This window comes from Apteryx mantelli, chromosome 2, assembly GCF_036417845.1.
Source record: "Apteryx mantelli isolate bAptMan1 chromosome 2, bAptMan1.hap1, whole genome shotgun sequence".
NCBI classification, from domain to species: Eukaryota; Metazoa; Chordata; class Aves; order Apterygiformes; family Apterygidae; genus Apteryx; species Apteryx mantelli.
The window spans coordinates 66,993,586-67,017,069 of record NC_089979.1 but is presented as its reverse complement, the minus strand read 5'-3'; the positions used below and the strand labels follow the sequence as shown (position 1 = coordinate 67,017,069).

General features: G+C 36.5%; 1 protein-coding gene and 1 pseudogene across 1 annotated transcript in view; one reads left to right on the top strand and one right to left on the bottom strand.

The window, feature by feature from the left end:
• EXOC2 (exocyst complex component 2) overlaps positions 1–23,484 on the bottom strand; it is a 143,424-nt gene that overhangs the window by 5,618 nt on the left and 114,322 nt on the right. The window contains exons 24-25 of the mRNA XM_013942074.2: positions 4,950–5,005; positions 1,623–1,745 (exon numbers count right to left, since the gene is read on the bottom strand). Coding sequence (XP_013797528.1) covers positions 1,623–1,745; positions 4,950–5,005 — 179 coding nt within the window. The remainder of the gene's footprint in view (positions 1–1,622; positions 1,746–4,949; positions 5,006–23,484) is intronic.
• Positions 18,501–20,281, top strand: LOC136991432 (tigger transposable element-derived protein 1-like; annotated as a pseudogene).

The window sequence follows — 23,484 nt, the reverse complement described above, 5'->3', positions numbered from 1 at the left end:
CGAACTTCACCCCAGTTCAGATTCAGCTCTTGTTCACCATATACAATTTAATCCATCTAGTTATTACAGAAACTGATATAAATTTAGTCAAAATTCATACCATAACAATTTTTTAAAACAAAACTTTTCATAATGCAACATAGAAACTTGATTCCAATACTAATGAAAGGTTTTGGCTTTTATATCTTCCTATCATCTCTCTTTCTCCTAGGTAGGAAGCCAGCAGAGATTTATGCTTTTCTTTGTACAGAACTTTCTGGCACAAAATAGAACGTAGCTAACCACCCATTTTATACTCATAAGAAATATTTTTCTCGTTGCAGAATGTTTAACCTTTCTCTGTATACTTTCAAGCTGAATAGTCTATGATTTCTTAAAGTCCTACATATAAGATTTTGGACTCTAAGTTTTAGGAGGTAACAGTACAGTGGGAATGTTACATTCTCAAGTGCCACAGCTTAAACAAACACAGTGGAAGAGCAAAGCCTGCATAAGTATGGATCATCTAATGCAGGAAAACAGACTCGGGCTTCCCTCGTCAAAGTCTGATTCTCCATATAGGGGATGTATAGTTGATCAGTCTGGCCAGTCCAGACCATTCTCACACTGCTATTGTCTACCTCAAATTATACAGGATTTTCTATGTTCAGAGGAACAGAAAAGAACCATGAGTGAGAAATCTACAGCAGGGAGGGAAGATCCTTTCAACTACAGGTTTAGGCAGCAAGTTTACAAGCTGGGTCGTCTAGACAAAGAAAAATTGATATACTGCCAATTTTGTTGCTGGTCATTGACTGGTTTAAAATGCCAGTCAATCTTATTGCTGAGGTCTTATGGCTGCAATCTTCTTACCTTATTCTCTGTCAAGTGCAATTATTAACAGCAATTGGAAAATAAGGCTTGCATTTAGATACTTAGTTTCCCATCATAATGTAAGAGTGCTGTCACAGACAGTAAAAAATGGTGGCTGGTTCTGCCTGCCTAGCACAGTCATAGCAATCATTGAGTCAGTGTGATTTTTTTTTTTTGATTTTTTTTTCTTACAGACTCCTTTAAAACTTATTCAGTAGTGAATACAACCAGTCCAACCACAAATGAAGAGGGCGGTATAACAGTATCTGTCCTACCCATGCAATGGCAGAGTGCTAACAAAGAATTAGCATATTAAACAAGTGACTTACAAGTTCGGCAAAGACTTGCAAGATCCTACCACATCACATTTTCAAGGTCATAACTCTCTAAAGATCATAAAACTGTTTTTTCTTTTAAAATAAATGTTTTGGTGACAAGCCAAAGACAGTATTTAATAACATTTCAAACAAATGTCATTATGATGCTTTTTATCTCATGGGATATAGTAACCTTCTATGCACTCAGATGCAGACTTCACTAAAATGTAATCAAACTCCAAAATTGGAACTGTATTTACTATTATTCAGTTCCAGCATCCCAAATGATATTGATTCATATACCTGAGAAATACATTGTATCCTAACACTCTTTACTTCCTTGTTTGTTTCCAGTGCTAAAATAAATTCAACAATTATACAGATTACACTTCTCTCTTTGTTACTGTCAGTTTTCTAAATTCAGATCTTTGACAGTACAAAGTATTCAGCTACCTGTAAAGCTCCATTTTTACTGAAGGATGAAACACATTGCATCAGTCGACTCAATTCTTCAGAGACTGCTTCTACAATCCTTGACATCACCCGAGGAACTAAGTCTTTGGAAATGGTAAATACCTGATAGTTATAAAGTAAGAACCATGAGCATGGCATCTATTAACAGAAAAATTTTATATATTAACATTTTAGTAAAAAGCATTAAACACTGAATGGATCACTTTGTTTTTATCAATGGACAAAAAAATTCAAAACAATTGGAATCTGAAGACTTGACACTTGTCCTGTACTTTGACCAATCACCTCTGTTAATAGCAGTGTTAGCTACATGACTTAAGTGATGTGTGATAATGATATTTTTCTTGCAATGCATAAAATCAGCTAGATACCAAAGTATCTACTCTCTCCTGATGAATACAGGTACTCAGGTTGTCACACACAGACTGCTGTTTTGTGAATAGCACCTTTAATTCAGATAAGTAAGTCACACCACCCTGATTACATGTTCAGCTACTTTTTACTCAAGCATTTTGCAATTTCTTTCAGAGTTCTTTACGTGTGGCAAAGACTTGGCTGCACACTTGTCAAACCACTGTCAAATGGCAAGTATTTTTATGCTCTATGGCAGAGACAAGCCTTTGAAAGGGTTTGAGGGTATGGTGGTGTAAAGGATTTACATTTAGATTCTTCCACTGCTATTAATTATTGGTTCCTGGGCAAAAACATCACATCTCACTTTTTCCTATGCATCAAGACTATCTTTTTAACTACTTATTTGTAAAACTTTTTAAAGTAGTACTTGGATCTTCCATTAGAGGTTCAGAATAGTGACTGCAACATAAGAAGAAAACAAAATTAAACATTAGATCTACGCCTGAAGAACAGCATGAAGTAACCAATCTTCCTTAAAGTAAGCTTTAAGGAAGCGAAAAATTGTTGGTGAATTAAAAAAAAAAATATATATATGATGTTCTGCACAGAACTGGGGAAAATGCAGGCCAAGAGGTTGGAATACAGAGGAAGTGAGATTATAGGTTAGGCAGATCAAAATTGTGTCAAGACTTAAAGGTGATGACAAAGCTGCACTAAAATTGCATGGGGTTGGGCAGGGGGAAGATGACACAAGGAACTGAAGATGATGTGACTGGAGTGGTGAAAGGAGAATGAAACTGAATAGAGTTTTAAAACACTTTTTTCAGAATTCTACTTTAAAATGACCTAAAAAATTAAAAAGTTGAATGATTTTTTTGCTAGGAGACCTTTACTTTACGTGAAGTTTAGATCTCTTAGGTTTGACAAGGAAATGTAGCAATTAACAGAATATATTCATACAAATATGTAAAGGTGAATTAAGGGAAACAAATATGAATGCAAGATTCCTACCCAGTTTTTGGTTATTTGAGAAATGAATTACATATCAGGGATCCTATAAAGCTGACCATTAAAAAAGGCAGATTTGCATCACAAGTTAAGTACACTGATCACATATAATATACTGGCTATCAGTCATTCACATTGCTAATTCAAACACGCAGCCTACTTTAACTGTTTTGACCCACAAAAGCTAGGTAACTGACATACTTAGCTGTGCAGTAAGAAAAAAAGAACAAACGGCAAAAATCTGTGAAGGGTCATCTTATTCAGCAGCAAAGATTGCTGAGCAATTCAACATAAACATACCAGGAATACACTCAAAAATCTTCTACTGAGAAGAAAATGTTTATACCCACAACGAGTACTCTTGATGTTACTATACAGAATCCAGGAAAAAAACATTCTCAGCAATGGTGAATCATCACAAATTTGCAATAAGAAGCCTTATTTTGATTTCAGTTAGATTTGTATTCTAAGGTAGAGAAACAATTTTCGTTCCACTTCAGTCCATGGCCGTTCAGCTGATGGTTAATTTCTGCTGTTTCAAACTACAGAAACTTACAGCCTTGCTAGCTAAATTTAAATTTGACCCAGCTTACAGAATTTCATCAGAAAACAGTGGAAATGGGAGTTTCATCTTGACACACGTTTTCATATCTTTGCAGTAATTCACATGTAGAAATTTATGAGACAACACTATTTGGGCCAAAATCAGTATCAGTCTCAATGAAATCAGCAAGGCTGTGCACCTTTCTGTAGCAGAATTTTAATGAGTATACCCATTTACAGGATTAGGTCAGTAAGTCACAAATGCCTTTGAATTCATTTAAATTGAAAACTCTCATTTTCATTTTTATTAATTTTGACTACACTGAAAAACAACATTAGACAGATGAATATTGTGTTGGTATATATTTTATTTCCTCAGTCTGAAGCATTCGGTGTAAAATGCAGCAATGCTTGTGTGAAAACTACTATAAGCAAATACTGAAACTGAAGCAAAAAATTTCAAGTGATTGATGAAGTTTTTGAAATAGTTTAATTTATACTAATCATAGTAATTTAAGGAGCAGTGAAATAAACAAAGGTCTCAAGTGAACATTCTAAGGTCTTAAATGAATGCAAGAGGTAGAACAGTTATATTTGTGATATTTTGAAAGGTAGCTTTGGTAATATATAAGTAAAAGTAATACTGACACTATTACTAACACTAATACCAGAGCAATAGTAATCTAGTAAACCCTTGGTGATTAAGAGGAAAGAATATGTAGACTAGATGCTGTAACCTAAAGTACTGCAGAATATTCCTGCATATAATAACAAAAGGCCAACTAACTGTAGCTCTGCAAACTGATTATTTTAATAGTTACTTTTATTTTAAGAAACACTTGCTATTGTAAGCCATTGCCTACCCAAGGATTTCAAAAACTCTTTGTGCTATATATAGACTGTAAAACTTTCTGCTTTTAGGTTTCCACTTTCTGTCCTATATACAAGGATATGACATATATTGCCTTTTCACTCCAAGTGGCATATGTTGAACATTTCTTCTAAAGCACAAACTCATTTTTATATGCTATGGAAAATAAAGTTTAGCAGAGAGAGTGAGTATCATAATATATATTTTTAATCTTCATGGAAAGGGAAGAATTGAGCTTTAGACTTTGACTTTCCTCTTCATCGGATTGTGGAAAGAATAAAAAGCACTCCAAAATGTGCAATGGGGTGTTACTGAGGATAAACAGGAACTGTTAATCTCCTTCTGCCTTTAAAAAAGTTAGCAGTTTCATACTTGGGTGCCTAAACCTAATCCAAAGCACTTACATCCATAATTAGACACTTCAAAAGAGGCACAATTTTCAGGTGTGATAAAAGTCAGCATTTACCAAAGAAAGTACACTGAAATTATTCATAAGAATATAAGCATCAAACAATCTGAAGTTTTCTCACCTCTGCATGCACAGCAATGATATTCACTAATGCTTCTTTTAAATAGTTTCTGACACCTAAAACAAAACAAAAAGGATAATTAATCACTTTCATTCTGTTATCTTGACAAAGCCATAATTATTCTACTGTTAAATACTGTACTTTTTCATCTCTTTTACCAGCACTTTTGCAATCAGAAGCAGAAAGAGAAAGTTCCATAGCCACACTACCACAGTCTATTTCCTTTTTCAAATCAAATGGAGAAAGGCACATTTCCTTACAGCAAAAGCCAACAGGTTCCTGTTTCAGTATTCTTCTTCTGTGACAACCCAATTTCACCAGCTTTGCAATTTAATAAAAATCTAGCATTATAAAAAAAACCAAAACACCCTGGATGTCTTGCTAGAATATATGTACCATAGCACAGAACATGCACTACAACTCGATAAATTCTAGGGAGCCAGAGAAAAAAAGGGTTTAAGTACAATAGTCTTCAGGAAGAATATCTCAGTACTTTATCAGCTTCTCCCTCTGTTAATTATTATTATAGATAGAAATAGCAAGGATTCTTGTCTCTCTGAATGTGGTTTAGAGGGTATTACTCATGACGACTTACAGGAGATGTCATGCCTTAGTAGAAGTTTCCTATTGGGGAGGGTGGGAAAGTAAAGCAAGCATTCTATTTACCCAGCACATAAAATGCTTATCAATTTATACTAAAAGGAAATTCTAAACAGGAGGACATTCAGCAGTGTAATCTTGACAGTTAGAACAACCTCTTTTTCAGCTATGCTGCTGTGAATCTGGAGTAACTTCACAGAACTGGACTACAGTGGTGTAAAATCTAAAACAGGCAAAAATCTAAAATTGCCTCATTTGCTTTTCTGAGGACCTCACTTCATGAGTGATGGCAATACAGAAAGCATTTAATTCATTAAAGCATGCATAAATGTTTAAAGTGCAAAGCAGAGTAGTGAAAGAGGGTTACCATCCCACATGACAGATCAATGTCTGATTTCAATTACTCTAGCGTAAATCAGACAAAGTGCAATGACCCCACCACTCCCTTCTTTATATTCTGTCTACAGTGAGAAGTCAGAATCTTGGAGAGAGATGAGTGAGGCCATGTAGCTCAGAGACTGAAATGTGATTAATGCTGCTGTTATAAAAATTACATCAGTGAACTTTTCATCAGTTCATCTTATTTGCTCTACCCTCCCGCAGATAACATAGATGCAGCAACTTAACCCTACTACGAAAAACAGCTTTAAAAGGAGTTACTTGAGCTCATTAAAATGAATTACTCTCTGGGAGAACAGAATACAGTGTCTCATCACTGCCATCTCAGTTGCGTTCACTGATATAAATCAGACTAATCGCTGGTCCTGCAACTTACCCCAAGATCTAAAAAGGAGATGCTTGTTCTCTTTCACTTAGATAATTATTACGGACAAACATTTTATAAGAGTAGGGCAAAAGGAAAACAGCACTCCCTTGCATGAGGTACGAACACTTTCATTGCCTGTGTTTCACACTGTGTGACGTGACACAGCCTACAGTTCAGATTGGAGGGTGCTTACTGAAATGCACCACAGCTCTCCTGTTGGAAAACTGGGCTGTTCGGCAGGGGGGAAAGCAGAGGGAGAGATGTTGATCAATGAGTCTTGGTCCAACATGCAGGCAGGATGTAGCTGCGGTCTATACCTGAGTATCGAGACAGTCTCTGTTTTCAAGGCTCATAGCCAAGTGGGAAGCGCCAAAGAAGATTTTATTGCTCTCACTAAAAACAGTTTGGTTTCTGAACATACAAAACAATCAACATCATTTTAGAAAGAACATTCGATTTTCACTATTTGGAAGAGATGCAAATAACTGAAAAAGGTGAAGAAAAATACAAGTCTTTCTCACACATTCCAAAATGTCTCTAAAGCTTTTTGTCTCTGTCTTTATTCTTTTCCTCGAAAAATCTCCAGTCACTTTTTTCATTTAAACTAAACTAACTAAATCAAAGAGCATAATACACTAGGTCGCAAATGTTTTTATAATTTCATGTTTATCTTAGTGATTTATTGCAACAAGAAAGAAAGGAGGGAAGAATAGAGCAATACCAGAAATTTTATGAAACTGGCATTTTTTTTTCCTCCCGTGAAACCTGCAAAGCAAAATAAGGATGTTACACACCAGGACTTGGGCTGCACTAAAAGGTCACAGGCGTGTGTGTGGAATCACACCATCTCTCTTTTTCCTATTCATGTCTCCTTTGTTTTCCTTCTATTTCACCTTGCTGCAATTTAAATCTTCCACAGGTTCCATACTGCAGAGGACAAAACTTGTATCATCTCCCAGTCAAATACAACTTGACAAGGCACAGAGGTTTCCAAACAGCGGTATGTAAATCAAATCAAGGAGGTACAGGGCAGATTTGGGAGCTGGTTTGCAGTTAACCTCAGGGTGCAAAGTGTCGATTTCAGTCTGCAAACCTATGTGGTATTCAGCTCTTGGCTGTCTACTGATCTCGTAGGATACTTCCTGTGGAAACTGTGTTTTTATTGCTGCACAAACACCAGGCAAGATTAGGTCTTACAGAGACTTCCTTCTCTATGGATACTTGAGCACTGCCAGAGCATGTTTATTACATGTTATTCAACGAAAATTTTACTGGTGAACTGAGCAGCATTTCTTTACCAAGACCAGTTCTTCTCTAATGCAGCAACTCTCACAAACTCAAACTCCTGTACAGCTGCGGAGGTGTAATGGGAATAGTGAGGGGAGCTGCTATGTAAATCAGGGAGGGCAGGTGTGTGTCCTTAAGAGAGGAGGCCAACTGACTGAGCTGAGAAGTGTTATCAAGGAGATGAGTGAAAAGTTGGAATCTATAGACACTGAATCAGGAGGCTTGTATAAGAGGCTGATGTGGTTTGAAGAATCCTCTTTTCCCACCCATCCACCTAAGCTCCTGAGGTAGCATGCCTCTTTTTGTGCTTTTATGCAACTTGGCTGAGGGATGGGACCTGCTAATTTTGTCTGCTGTTGCTGGCAGCATCCAAAATACAGTTACAGTGTTTTTACAGCCTAAAACCAGGTACCATTAATGCGTACAAACAGAAATACTAATGCCAGTAACATCAGTAACAGCTGTCAAGCATTATTATCTGTGGGTGCACAGCTGAGATAGATGACTTAAATGACCATTTTTCAACTGAAAAATTCAAAGTGAATTGACTGAATGGAGTTGAGATGGAACCTATGGTAAAAATGAAGTGAGAGTAGCTTAGTATCATACATCATTAGTCCATCCCAAATGTCAGGTAAAATGGTTAAGTTAAACCTCAGTGAAAGGACATAGGCAGACATGTTTTGTCTTGCATCTTTGAAGGACTATGCACATGCATGCAAGCATGACAGCTAACACATGACTCCTTAGGCCACTGCAACTCTGCAGACTAGATCCCACCACACCAAAAGCACTTGTGCCACATACAAGGACAAATGGGTGAACTGAGAAAAGGAGACTATTTCTTTGCTGCAGTTGCAACAGCACTAATTATATGTACCTGAGGTTTTGTTATGACTGCAAGGTTGGGGGCTAAGTACAAATTCAGGTATTCATCCAGTTTCTTAGACAGGTTTTGCAGTTTAAGACCATAAACATCAGTACAAGTTATGCAGTTTGGAGAAAGCCCATGTATATGAAACTGCAGTTGCCTTAATTGAAGCATTTAATAGTCTAAAAGACCTTCTTTTGCTAAGCTAAACAAACCAAAGTTGGTGATGGGATGCAACTGCCCTCCACAAATGCCAGTAAGGGGAGCCAGAGAGAGAGAGAGAAGGGAGAACTAGTTAAGCTTAAGAACAATACTGGCACAAGAAAGGAAGGTATAAATGAAGTGACCATCAGTAAACTTAGGCTGGAAATTAAAAGTGGGTTTCTAACCATGAGAAAATTACTTGGTGATTCCAAATAGCCTTTCGAGAATTGTAGTGGGGGAAGTGGGGCAAAAGATTAAACTTCTAAAAATGAAAATCTCCCAGTTTCCTAGTATTATGTGACAGCTTGAGATAGCAGGGGACTGAATTTGATGACCCAGGAGGTCCCTTTCAGGCTATGTTCCCATGTAATAGGTTTGCTCTCACTATGCTAATAAATATGTGTTATTGTGACAACCAGTGCTGTCCAGAAGTCACTTTCCTATCATGAATAAAGCGTAAGTAAACAGGGTATTTCCCCCCACTCTTTTCTCTTATATATGAAAGATTTTTTACTTTTGCATGTGAAGACAAAGCCAAACAAATCTGAATGTCAGGACCCGCAAGCGTATTTAATAATTGTACTATATTTTGAACAATTACAATTTAAAAATATCCAATTTCTGATTTATATTGCTGCACTGTTTGTGGCGGGTTTTCTTGAAGCAAAGTATTACTTTTCTGGAGTACGATTCATTGGAAATATAAGCAGTGGCATCCAACTGTGAATTTGTTGTGAAATCCATTTCAAAATGAAAAAATTCTGTCTAGAATAGAATTTTTGTGAAGCTTTCTCTATGACCGTTCAGCAGCCCACGCAATTACAGTTTTTGGGACACCATGCTGCCAGTCCTATTATACAGCACTGAAAGCTAATGCACCATATAACTGTAGGTTGCAACTATTAGCCTAATCAAGTGAAACGTAACATTCTTAAGTTTAAAATACCTCTTATTTAGCATATTGAAGCACAAATACAATACCTTTCCATAGCTTCTGACAGAAATGTGTTAAAGAAAAACCCAACAAGTCCTTGCAATTTCTCTCAGGAAAATGTTATTATTCTGTTACAGCATAAATACATTCCACTCCCACTCTATTCTTAACACTGAAGAATCTGACTTGCTGAAATTCTAGCTTCCACTAACAAAGCCCCAGTAATGCTCTAAAGAAAAACAGACAGGAAGACTTAAGACACAAACTGAAGGACAGCTTTATCCATTAACTACCACAATGGCTGACAGAAACTTTAAGATAGCACATTCCAGTTTTGGGCCCTCCACTGTACTTTGTACCGATGAAACATCTAGCAAGATTATCCATTAAATTTAATTTCCAGTTTATGTCACCTATTAATATTTTTATAAATGAAAACTGTCAGAAGGTTTATATTTACAAACAATTTTAACAATACTGTAAAGCTGTAGCAATGACAACTGTATGAACTATGGAAAAAGGGAGTTTCTGTTAGAAAACAGAAACTAAATTTCTAGTTTCCCAATGCAGGTCATTCAGGAGAGGTTCAGACTGCTACCAATTGTCCCATATGTAGCCCTTTGAGCTATGTTTCCCCCTACTACTCAGATGACAGCGTTCTGCTATGAAACCTTCAAAGTGACTGAATAAGCATGCAAAAGCTTGGAACTGCAATACCATATGCATAATTTTAAGACATGTCCTCCCCCACCAAACTTGTATGCACAAATAGAGCAGAAGTTGCACATACAGTACAACTCAACTGAACTCATCAGGATGCTTTTTCTGTGCCAGAAGCCAACAAGGTTCTGCAAACATCCCCAGTCATTCAAAAGTAAGTTGACACAGAAAGAGGATACGAGCATCAAACATTTTTATGTTAAGGCTTATGCAGCCTTAAAAACTCAAAATTTCAAAGAACAAATTGAAGTTCAGCTAGGACAACAGAAGCACACAGGAAACTTTAACCCAAGCAGTTTGGGTTTGATATATTTCAACCCCTGTGAGGTTTGAGTTTCATTTGAAATGGGCAACACTGGCAGGAGCGGGAATCTAACCTCATGGTAGTTTCTTGCGGAACCGGCCTTTCAGTTTGCCTGTTGTGCAAAAAGCGGGGAGTTGTGGGGTTAAAGCATACAACTGTTCAGAAAAAGTAGGTGGTAGCTCTGTTCATTGGCAATAAACCACACCAGTTATGAGGATGGGAGGATATGAGGGGAAGAAAGAGAAAAGTTGTGAGGCAAATTCAGAGTCAAATAAAAACAGACAGGAGTACTAACAGCTGCTGCTCATCTGTGGAGGAGTTAGAAAAGCCATTCTTTGGAAGTCCGACAGTTTGATAGCTATCATTCAGTTCCGGCTCTTTTTGAAAAGCAAAGGTAAGGATTCACCAAAGAGGAACGAACAGTTCTTTATATGCTGACCAAGCTACCAGTCCTGTTTCAAGACTGAGTTGACTTGCTTATTAGGAACTTAACCTCTGAGGGACTGAAAGAGAAACAAGCCTTGGGTAGGCACAGAGCCACCAATTTAGGAAACAACAGAGAGCATCCTGGCCCCTGTAGGAGGCTGCTGTTTGCATCGGCAAGCAATGCTGCTGATAGCAGCAATGTTGCTCAGTGCCTCTGAATAGAGAACGCTGAACTTGTTGGCCTAGAGGCTTGAACATGACTTGGTAGAACTAAGAAAATTGATGCCTGGGACTCTGAAATTTCAAATCGTACAATTTATTGTTCTGTTCAGTGAATTATGCCAGTAACAGTCAATCAGTCTGCAATTTTTTTTGCGCAATTACTTTTTAATAAAAGCTTTCCCCCCAAATAATTACAAACAGAGTTTGATGATCCAGAGAGAACATTTCTCATACCTAGCTGCACAGTGCTGATACTTGACTGTTCCTGGATGTTTCATTTGCTATGCTGAGAGTATATTTATATTTAGAGTATATATATATTTATTTATATATTTATCCCACAAAACAGGAGAAATTGAAAAAAATTATGTTTTCATCTGCTCTGTTCTAAGGAAAGCATTTGTTCTTTTTAATTATTTGATATTCTTTTCTATAACATTAAGCCCTATTACCAGATTTAATTGAATCTACATTGGAAATGTTCACCTCCAAATTTCAGATATATATTATAGCTTTACAGCAAGTCACACATAGAGTGTTTTGAACAGCATGTCAGTTAAGTTCCTGCAGCTCTGCTCTAAGCTTTTAATGTGCTATATGAAACTGCTGGAAAAAACTGCACATAACTATTGCAAGTCGTTAATCAGTGCCGTGTAGTGCACATTAAAAAAGAAACTAATGAATGGTGTCCACGAAACCATGTAACTTCTTTAAACAGTCTGATTTTAACTGTTGAATTTCCTCTAGATTCTGGCTGCATCACAGTTCAAGCAATAGCAATATTTAACAACTGTTTTTACTAGAATCACTCTAGCAGGATTCCCGTGTGGTTAGGGCATTTTTCCCTTCATGAAACTCATGTCACAAAAACAGTACTATGGGCTAGCAGGATGCCCCGTAGGATGGCAGGATATTATTTTTATTTCTGCAGTTCTTGGAAACCCTTACTGTACTATGCAATACACCGAGTGAGAATCATCGTGCCCTGTGGAGCCCACTCAAAAATTTTAAGGTTAGATGGAACCACTCTGATCAGCCAGACTGCCCCACTGCCCAACACGTGCCACAGAATTTCACTTTTCAACTCTAGTATCAAACCCATAACTTCCGACTACAATCAAGCCATCTCTTTTTGAAAACTAAAATATAAACAGGTAACAGAGTGGGTGGGAGGGGGAAGAGGCATCAAAAAGTGAAACATTGTCTAAGGTCACAGCAGGTCAGTAGAGCAGTTAGCACTGCCTGCATGCAGAAGTCGCTAGAAGAATTTTAAATAAATCAGTGTGGACATACCCTGGTACATGAACTTTAGGAGATCTACAGAACAACTCTAAGTTTCCCATACTTAAAGATGACTTTGTTCGTCACCTCACACATACAGAACAATGAAGCTCTATCAACTCTTTGACACTACAGTGTGCAGAGATCAAGGATCATTTGTTTTTAGTCTTTCTCCATCCCCCATGAGAAAAAAAATATATATATCAAGTTAAATCAGATGCACTCAATTTATATAGTAATAAGTTGAGTGTGTGTTTAAGAATTAAAAAACCTTCATTTTAAAAGAAGTATGAAATCTGTCTGAATCTAATACTGTGGTAGCTTGCATTTAAATAAAAGTGATCCCCACTACAATTAACAGGCAAGTAACTCATCCAGCACTGTCTATAAATAGAAAGATAGGTTAAAATAATATTGGGGGGAAAAAAAAGATACACTTTTAACAGTTGTCTGCAGTATTATGCAAAAACCCACAAACACACAGAAGAAAACAAAACTCTGCTGCCATCATTAGTATACCTACCTAGTGGCAAATATCTTTCTTTTCTGTGTGTTGTGTGCAGATAGAGTGAGAAGTATCTTTTCTTACCAGATCACGTTTCATTAATGATCCTTTCCAACATCACTTGATTCTATACATTATTCTTTTAAATCAACAGAATGTACATATATATGTATATAGGTACATATGTATGCGTGCATACGTAAATAAGTGTCCTCTACAATAGCAAGTAAATTCTTACTGTAGTTAGCTATGCTATCCTATGAAATGAACCAGAGGTTAGACATGCTAAAAGTGAAAAGAAAAATGAATGCTAAAACTTTTTTTTATTTAGTATGTAGCATTTTGAACAAACATGATTTATAACATACTTTACATGTAAGATATTTCAGAGATGCAGGCTACAGAGCTATGAAATACGTATAGCAAAAACTGTTTTATATTATGTTGCTCTTGTGAAACAATTTGGAATAGTTAAGTTTATTTACTGACTTTCACAACACTTGTCTTGGATTTGAAAAAAATACAGAAACAATTTGGTTAAGAATTAAGTGTCCAGCATGATGTGAAAGAAGAAGGTGGCACGTGCCACCAATGAGGATCAAGAACAGTATCTTAGGCTACAGGGAAGGAAGGTGTTGTCCACCTAAACTATTTAGAAAACTAATATTTAAAATCAGGGAAAGTCTAATGTGTCTGCCAGTCTGTTTAATTCAAGTGCAGGTATTAACAGAAAAAATCAATATTCCATTATTAAATGAAAACTTTGTATGCTTCTAAAACAACAAACTCTATTTGCCACATTAGAGAAGCCCTAATTACTTAAAACTTCTGGAAAATAATTTTAAAAGGTAGGTACTATTTCCAATTAGTATAGTGAATGTAATACCTCATATACAAAAGTAGTATTTTAATTTCCAAGAAGCCTGTACCTTTCAAGATAGTCTCCAAACTGTGGAATAGAAAGATACCAAACTTGTTTACAGGCACGAGTCTTTCATGAACTATAGCACCTGTATATGAGTATGTCATGCTATTTTACTGAAGTGTCCCCACCTACACAGTGATATCATCTAACCCACCACCCCTGCAGATGTTAAAAAAAAAAAAAAAAAAAGTAGAAATGTGACTTGGAAATTCCCCATGGACATAACAAAGCAGCTCACCTCTATTCTTTACAATAGCATACAGGCTTCTCCCTTCAAAGACGGCTGATAGGAAATCAGCTTCACGTACCGGTACTACCAGTGGCCTATTTTCTAAATAAAGGTAGCTAGATAAGCCTGTTTCATCTTAATTACTAAAAGCTCATTTGTCATTGCATTTTGTTGTTTACTCTGGATAAAAACATTTCTAGAAAACTTTAGTAGGATCCTAAGAGTGGAACATCTATATCTGGCAGTAACTCTAAAAATACAAGAATTCCACCAAGTCATAACCTTTACCACAACTAAAGCTGCTTTATTTATTTGTTATATTTCCTGCTCCTTTTGACTCACAAAACATTTTAAATTTGATTTTAAAAAGCCAACAATTAGTAGCAAACAACAAATAACGAGCAGTGCAAAGAATAACTTTCACTTAGACAGTATTACTTCTGCTAAGGAACAAATATGACACCATTATAAATTATTAGAGAAAAAAAAGCACTAAGGAACAAATGCTCATGAAAAAGAAAATGGAAATGTTGCTTCTACTGAGGCAAAAAGACATGAACATACTTACATCTTTTAACTTCGTGCTTCTAAATTATACGCTTTTGAGGCAAAAACTTTTACAAGTCTCACCTGATTTTTCACAAAATCTATGTTTAAGAACAGATCCAGGACTATATTACCTCCAAAGTAAGTTAACAAGCAATGATTAATTCTGTTGTTGTATTATTTTCATGGACAATACTATTTTAGAGAATTAAAGGAGAATCATCATCATGTTCAATAAATTTGTTATTTCACAGTAAGATTTATACAGTCTGATTCATAATACTACTTTTGCTACCTACAAACATGGTAACACATATTTTAAAATATATTCACACAATATATTAACAAATAGACATAGCCCAGTGTAAAAGAAAGGGCAAAGTTGGAGGAAAGCTGTTGCTTAAAACTGATCTAGAACTGAAGATACAATTACAGTGTTCATAGACATGAATTTGTATGACACACCTGAATCAACTAAAATGTCGTACAAATGTTCCAATGTTATTAAAGCAGAAAATACATTTACAGACAGTGACTCCAGAACATCATTTGAATTTAACCAAGACTGTAAAACTTTTCTATCGGCCACTTCCTGCTATTGCTGGAAACATTCCCTCCTTTAAACAGAGATGGATTTCAAGGTACTGTACTCACTGTTGTTTTGAGAGTACATTCAGAAGAAAATGTGAATGTGTAGGCAAACTGGAAACTCTCTGGAGAGATTACCCACTTATTTAACCACATTTCCTGTTTTTAACCCGTTTGTCCTAAGTCAGTCCTTAGACTACTGACAAAAATAGATATAAAAACGTGCTATAAATAGCACATTAACAGTTCTTTCTTGGTAAGGCTGAAAATGTTTTGAAAAAATCTATTGTTCATACTAGCTCCATATTAATTAAATAGCAAACCGAATTGGTGCTTCCTTTAAATCCTTCTCTGCATAACTCATGGTAATTATAAGTATATGGTCCTTCAGGAATCAGAGAGAAAATGTTGTAAGAACTAATAGTGACCTAAAAAGTTGCTACCAATAACTGAAATTTAATGAAGGAGAAGTTACTGGTAGACTATCTGGGAAAATGCTTTTCAAAAGTGCAGTTCTGAAGCAAGGGAGGACAGAGCCTAATCTTTGAGAGTCAGGAATGCAGAACCTAGCCAACTGTTTTGAGACCTGCAGCCAGCACTGCTTCTTTGAATTAGTTGCCTTGATCTTATTTTTAGCCATGACACTGTGTTCATGTAACACAGTGAACGTTAATTGTAAGACTTGACACAAATAGCCAGAAAACCATCCTCCAAAAGCATAAAACATGAAGGCTTTCATGACTTGTTACTTCTAGTTTTTGTACTATTTTAATTCCAGCAATAGAAATTATGTCATGGTGTACAAAGAAGAACCTGAAAGTTTCTGTGTTTTAGCTAGCTAGGAGCAGCAAGTACTTTAAAGCCTGTCAATATTGTGATTAATACCTTTGTCTACGCATGAACTTAAGTCGACAAGAATGGTACACAGAGAGCGCTTTGGAAGCACGCACCACCACTGCCCTTGTACATAGCCCATACCAAGGTGTCTTTAAAAAAGAAGCTCCTGTGCTGATCTGGGCTATCAGCTACTCCCTCAAACCTGCCAAAAGTGTCTGAGGGACAGCTGAAGAAGTCTGCAATGCAGAACGCTTCCTGCTCACAGATCCTTACCACTCACATTAGAATCCTCTGCTTCTTGGGACAGAACATAATCTGCTTTATCATTGAGGAGAAAAACCTGTAAAGGCCAAAGGCTACAATATAAAATGAAGAGTCCTTTAGTGCTGTCACTTGGGAAGAAGAGATGATTGCTAGCATCTAATAATAGAAAGATGTGCAGGTTGCTAAAGGCCAATTTAATATGCATGGATTTAATTATGCGAGTTTTGTTAGGAGGTGGATTTACTTTCATTTCTTTCATCAAACATGGTAAGGTTCAAAGGGCATTGTAACAACCCAGACCTGAAGGTTGTGAGTAAGGATGCTCCATACCATATTGAGAACTGAACCAAAAAGACTCTCAAATTACTCAAATACTGTAGAATAAACCAAATTTCAATCTGTTAAGCTGGTAACAAGAAGTAGAAATGGCAAAAGACAAATAAAAATAACCAAAAAAACCCTACACCAAACAAAGAGACTATGCACTGATTTAAAAAAAAAAAACTACCTAATTTGAAACTTACAGCTATACATACATCAACACTCCTTAGGTGAGCACAGGGCTTGAGATACATGACCCATGGAAACTTGACTTTTTGTTGTTGTCATCATTTTACTACTAACAATGTTGCCTGGTGCAGGTACAGCCACTAAACAATGCTCTACATGTACAGTCGTCCCATCAACATGTGGCTGTAATCCATAAACACTACCTTGGTACAGAGTAAGAATACATACAGTTCACAGCTAATAGTGTGCTACCATACAGATTTAGCAGTACATAAAAACTTACTATATCTACTTCAGCATTAACAGTGTTAGGGCTGTGGTCTTTTTTGGTGTGTGTGTGTGTGAATATAAGTAGTTATGTGTGACTCAAGTGGAAACCCAACTTATTTAAAGTAGTTGATTTGAGGTATATGAAAAAATTGCACTATGAGAGAAGATATTTCACTCAGCTACAACATGACATATACCACCCAAAACAAAACCATTGTTCTCCCTAAGTGGGAAACATATCCTCTGAAGAACAAAATCAACATATAAGATTCTTAGACAGAACAACCCCTCCTTCTTGGCATGAAAATGATTACATCTGATCATGCCCCAGTATTATCTGAACTTTTTCTACTAGCAATCCATAAGCTGTAGGACAGCTTCCTAACCTTCTTCCAGTGCTCCTTCATTATACCCAATGGAGAGCTTCTTAAATTCTTAAAATTTCTTCCTCCCCCTCGCCCCCATCATTTTCAGCATATAATAGTCAAAGTATTATGTATGTAAGTTCTATTGTCACTGAATCTCTGCTATAAGAAAAAGTGTTAATGCTGAAGGATTTTCTTTTGATAAAGCAGGGAGTGTTATTAGTTAACAAGTAAGGTGCTGAAAAATCAAGAGGGTGCACTTCCATGGTATGACTAGGTTCCCACTAATTTCAGTGGACATTTGTAAGGCAGCACTGTGATTCTTCCTGTGTGTGTCCAGGAAAGCAACATTTGACAGAGTGGGAACTCAATGGGTATTTTCTGGCTGCAGATCATTTTGAAGTTTCCAGTATATGTGAGCAAGAAAAACACTCAGGCAAGATACAGTATCCTACATAAGAGGGGGCAGACTGGTTAGTACATATATATTGGATATATACAGGCATATCTCATTTTATTGCGCTTCACTTTATTGCACTTTGCAGATATTATGTTTTTTACAAATTGAAAGTTTGTGGCAACCCTGCGTCGAGCAAGTCTATTGGTGCCATTTTTCCAACAGCACGTGCTCACTTCATGTCTCTGTGTCACATGTTGGTAATTCTCACAATATTTCAAACTTTTTCATTATTATTATATCTGTTATGGTGATCTGTGATGTTACTATTGTAACTGTTTTGGGGCACCATGAACCGGGTCCATATAAGACGGCGAACTTAATTGATAAATGCTGTGTGTGTTCTGACTGCTCCATCCCCCGTCTCTCTCCCTCTCCTTGGGCCTCGCTATTCCCTGAGACACAACAATATTGAAATTAGGGCAATTAATAACCCTACAATGGCCTCTAAGTGTTCAAGTTAAAGGAAGAGTCGCATGCCTCTCACTTTAAATCAAAAGCTAGAAATGATTAAGCTTAGCGAGGAAGGCATGTCGAAAGCCAAGATAGGCTGAAAGCTTGGTCTCTTGCACCAAACAGTTAGCCAAGCTGTGAATGCAAAGGAAAGGGTCTTGAAGGAAATTCAAAGTGCTACTCCTGTGAACACACGAATGATAAGAAAGCGAAACAGCCTTCTTGCTGATATGGAGAAAGTTTTAGTGGTCTGGATAGAAGATCCAACCAGACACAACATTCCCTTAAGCCAAAGCCTCATCCAGAGCAAGGCCCTAACTCTCTTCAACTCTATGAAGGCTGAGAGAGATGAAGAAGCTGCAGAAGAAAAGTTTGAAGCTAGCAGAGGTTGGTTCAGGAGGTTTAAGGAAAGAAGCCGTCTCCAGAACATAAAAGTGCAAGGTGAAGCATCAAGTGCTGATGCAGAAGCTGCAGCAAGTTATCCAGAAGATCTAGCTACAATAATTGATGAAGGTGGCTACACTAAACAACTGATTTTCAGTGTAGACAAAACAGTCTTCTATTGGAAGAAGATGCCATCTAGGACTTTCATAGCTAGAGAGGAGAAGTCCATGTCTGGCTTCAAAGCTTCAAAGGACAAGCTGACTCTCTTGTTAGGGGCTAACGCAGCTGGTGACTTTAAGCTGAAGCCAATGCTCATTTACCATTCTGAAATTCCTAGGCCCCTTAAGAATTATGCTCAATCTACTTTGCCTGTGCTCTATAAATGGAACAACAAAGCCTGGATGACAGCGCATCTGTTTACAGCATGGATTACTGAATATTTTAAGCCCACTGTTGAGACCTACTGCTCAGAAAAAAAGATTCCTTTCAAAATGTTACTGCTCATTGACAATGTACCTGGTCACCCAAGAGCTCTGATGGAGATGTACAACGAGATTAATGTTGTTGTCATGCCTGCTAACACAACATCCATTCTGCAGCCCATGGATCAAGGAGTAATTTTGACTTTCAAGTCTTATTATTTAAGAAATATATTTCGTAGGCTATAGCTGCCATAGATAGTGATTCCTCTGATGGATCTGGGCAAAGTAAATTGAAAACCTTCTGGAGAGGATTCGCCATTCTAGGTGCCATTAAGAACATTCATGATTCATGGGAGGAGGTCAAAATATCAACATTAACAGGAGTTTGGAAGAAGCTGATTCCAACCCTCATGGATGGCTTGGAGGGGTTCAAGACTTCAGTGGAGGAAGTAACTGCAGATGTGGTGGAAACAGCAAGAGAACTAGAATTAGAAGTGGAGCCTGAAGGTGTGACTGAATTGCCACAATCTCATGATAAAACTTTAACGGAGGAGGAGTTGCTTCTTAAGGATGAGCAAAGAAAGTGGTTTCTTGAGATGGAATCTACTCCTGGTGAAGATGCTGTGAACGTTGTTGAAATGACAACAAAGGGTTTAGAATATTACATAAACTTAGTTGATAAAGCAGTGGCAGGGTTTGAGAGGATTGACTCCAATTTTGAAAGAAGTTCCATTGTGGATAAAATGCTATCAAACAGCATCACATGCCACAGAGAAATCCTTCGTGAAAGGAAGAGTCAATCGATGTGGCAAAATTCATTGCTGTCTTATTTTAAGAAATTGCCCCAGCCACCCCAGCCTTCAGCAACCACCACCCTGATCAGTCAGCAGCCATCAACGTCGAGGCAAGACCCTATATCAGCAAAGAGATTACGACTCGCTGAAGGCTCAGGTGATGGTTAGCATTTTTCAGCAATAAAGTATTTTTTATTTAAGATATGTACATTTTTTTTCAGACATAATGCTATTGCACACTTGATAGACTACAGTATAGTGTAAACATAACTTTTATATGCACTGGGAAACCAAAAAAATTCATGTGACTCGCTTTATTGCAATATTCGTTTTATTGCAGTGGTCTAGAACTGAACCCGCAATATCTCCAAGGTATGCCTGTTTTGGACATATTTTCAAAAGCACAATTTGCATCAACACTTTCCTCATGAAATAAAGCTAGAGCTGGCTGATCAGGAAACTGCTCTGCTGCTTAAAAGCTCTCTTTGGATTAGTTAGAGTTCAGAAAAATATAGAATCAGCTTCTGTGGAACAGAGCAGCTGGTGGGTGATGGACAATATTAGTGTATTATCATATTGTATTATATTGTAAAACTAGTACCTAGGTTCTTTAAAAACATGATACTAATATAGTTTCCAGTGCAGTACCTGTTTGTCATTTACCTACAGCATTTCCTAAGTTCTTGAAAACTGATTCATTTAGAAAAAAAAGAAACCATTGTATACCTTCACTTTAATTTAGATACGAGCTTCCAAAAGCATCCATGCGTAAATTCATCAAATTTGGTGGCTCTTGCCAATTACAGATGTGGCTCACATTTTACAGAAGCGTAGGTTGTATAGGACAGTCACATGTCCAGTGATGACAGTGACAAGTAAACAAAGTCAGCAACACAATATAACCCCTCACACTGCCCCCAAATATCCCAGTACAGGAAGATTTATACAATGACAAGAAGTGTCAGTTAAAAAAAGTGTATTTCATGGATAAAAGAGTCTAGCTATATCCACCATAAAGACAGAGAACAACCAATTCAATGGAAAAAGTAATTTCTTTATTCGTAAAGTATACTAAAAATCAACATCTCTATCAAAACTGAGAACAGTTGAATCCCAAAATCTCAAGCAATATTTCCTTTCATTAGCACAAACCAAGCATAGTCTACAAGAATATTCATTTATTTCTTTCAAATACATCATTCTTAAGGCACCCTGAAGGTGTCCTTTCATGATTTTATAAAACCTAAAATTATTAAAACCTTTCAAAACACAGACTCACTCAGGAAACTGTGTGTTCTTCTCGTAATTCCTGAAGTCACTGTTACTGTAATAATAGCCTGTCATGTTTAAAATGACAGCAATTTCATAAATGAAGTATGGGTTTAGAGATATACTATGTTTATGAATTTACTTTGGTTGTCACTCAAACATTATGAATATTATTATAAGAAATCAGGAAACTGAAGCCAATTGATCCAGAAGAAACCAATGTCACAAAGAAAGTATTTGGAACAAGACAGAGACTAATATTTTTAGTGTCCAGTTATGACTGCATCTGTCTGACCTTCAAGCTATATAAAAAAAAAAATCTTACTCACCTGAAACATTTTCTATGTTTATTACAGTGACTTAAGACAATATGTAAGTCAGTAAAAGATAAGGCAAACACTGAAAAAGGAAGTACAGTATGGACTTTTTAAAAAAGATTTTTTTAAAATAAGAAACCATCACTTTTTAAGCAAAAATATTTCTAGCAGCCATAAGATATACAGCTTTCTCTGTCTTTTACTCTATAGTTTTATTAGCAACTTTTAAAAATGATTTCATGAGTTGTACTATTGTTATTGGATGATATTAGTGGTATAATCATAACAAGCAGGCTAAAGTAACTTTTTCTAAGATGCTGCACAGATATGATATAGAAAACAATCATACTTTTGGATCCTGATTCTGCACAGGTCTGTGAAAGTTCTTAGGTCCAAAAATACAAGCAGTCAATCAACACACTTAAATAAACCACAGAACTGACTCTCAATATTTTTAAATACTCTCTTCTGAACTGGCTTTGTGTACCATTTGTAGATACATGGAATTTTTATTTGTCCTTAGTAACTAAATCCAGCAAACTGGCAAGCAAATCAGTGCCAGGAGTATTAGTTTACAAGGAAATATTTATTAGTAGTAAATATTCTGTAGACACTGTGGAAGTACTGAGTCATGGGAAAGATCTGAAGGAAGAAAAGGACCTTGGTCACAGATATGGTGTTCTTTTCAGCAGACACAGTAGCAGATTATGCTTTGCTTCATTTCACTAAAGTCTCAAATTTGAGTTCTATGGTAAAATCTAGTTTCTCCTTCACAAACTTGGTAACTCCTGTGATGACCTTGAAGAGGTAGCCATCATTTTGACTTTCAGCCAGTCCTTATTTCTACCAATGTACGTATTTAAAAATGCAGCGTCTTCTGCAGTCAAATGCATGTAGACCAGCAAATCAGGAAAAATTACTTGTAACAGTGTACCTTATATTTTATAGCAAAAAAAGTCATAACTTGAACTTCCTGCAGAATTCTATTTATCTGTGTGTTTAAATAAGCAGGGACTTGGAACCAGGCCATTACAGCTTTTAGAGAGGTTACCGCAGTAAAAAGATAGCTTACTGCCCTCCACTATACATGGAAAAGAAAAAAAAGTGATACAAATTGTTGCTAGGCACACACAGTATTCAGTGAGACTGCATATTTCCTATTTATTAGAGTGAAGACGAGAATTTGCACTGAGTTACGATGTTACTATTTCATAATTTTTCACTTCCAAGTTTCACTGAATCCCCACTGTATTTTGAAAAGGGTATGGATTTGAAATGAAGAATGCCTTTGCATGACCTGAACAATAGATCCTTAAAAATTGTTCAAGTCCAAATTTAACATTTGGAAACTATCTGGACTCAGGAGTGACCTACAATAACTGGAAAGCTTAAGAATTTTCACAGTTCGAAGTAGAAGATTTTAATAATTTTGAATTACTCTCAACCAGTGAACAAGTCCAGCACTATAATTTCATCCAAACATCAATAAAATTTTTAAGTGTTTCATTAAATTTAAATTGTCATTCATTGCATAAAGAAATTTTAAGTTAATGAAATGCTTGTTATTACAATGGATCTGCTGTACTTTTAGAAGTCTATCATATCTTCCCACTTAAAAAGTAAGAGTTTAAGGGCTTGATAACTTGGAAATAGAGAAAATATGTTCCAAGCTGAATTTTGTATAGAAATTTTGTACAGAAAGCTGAGACTTCTTTCACACTAAAATTTTCAATTAAAAAACCCCCACCTCCTACTTTCCCTCCCCCCATCAGAAAATGTTACCCA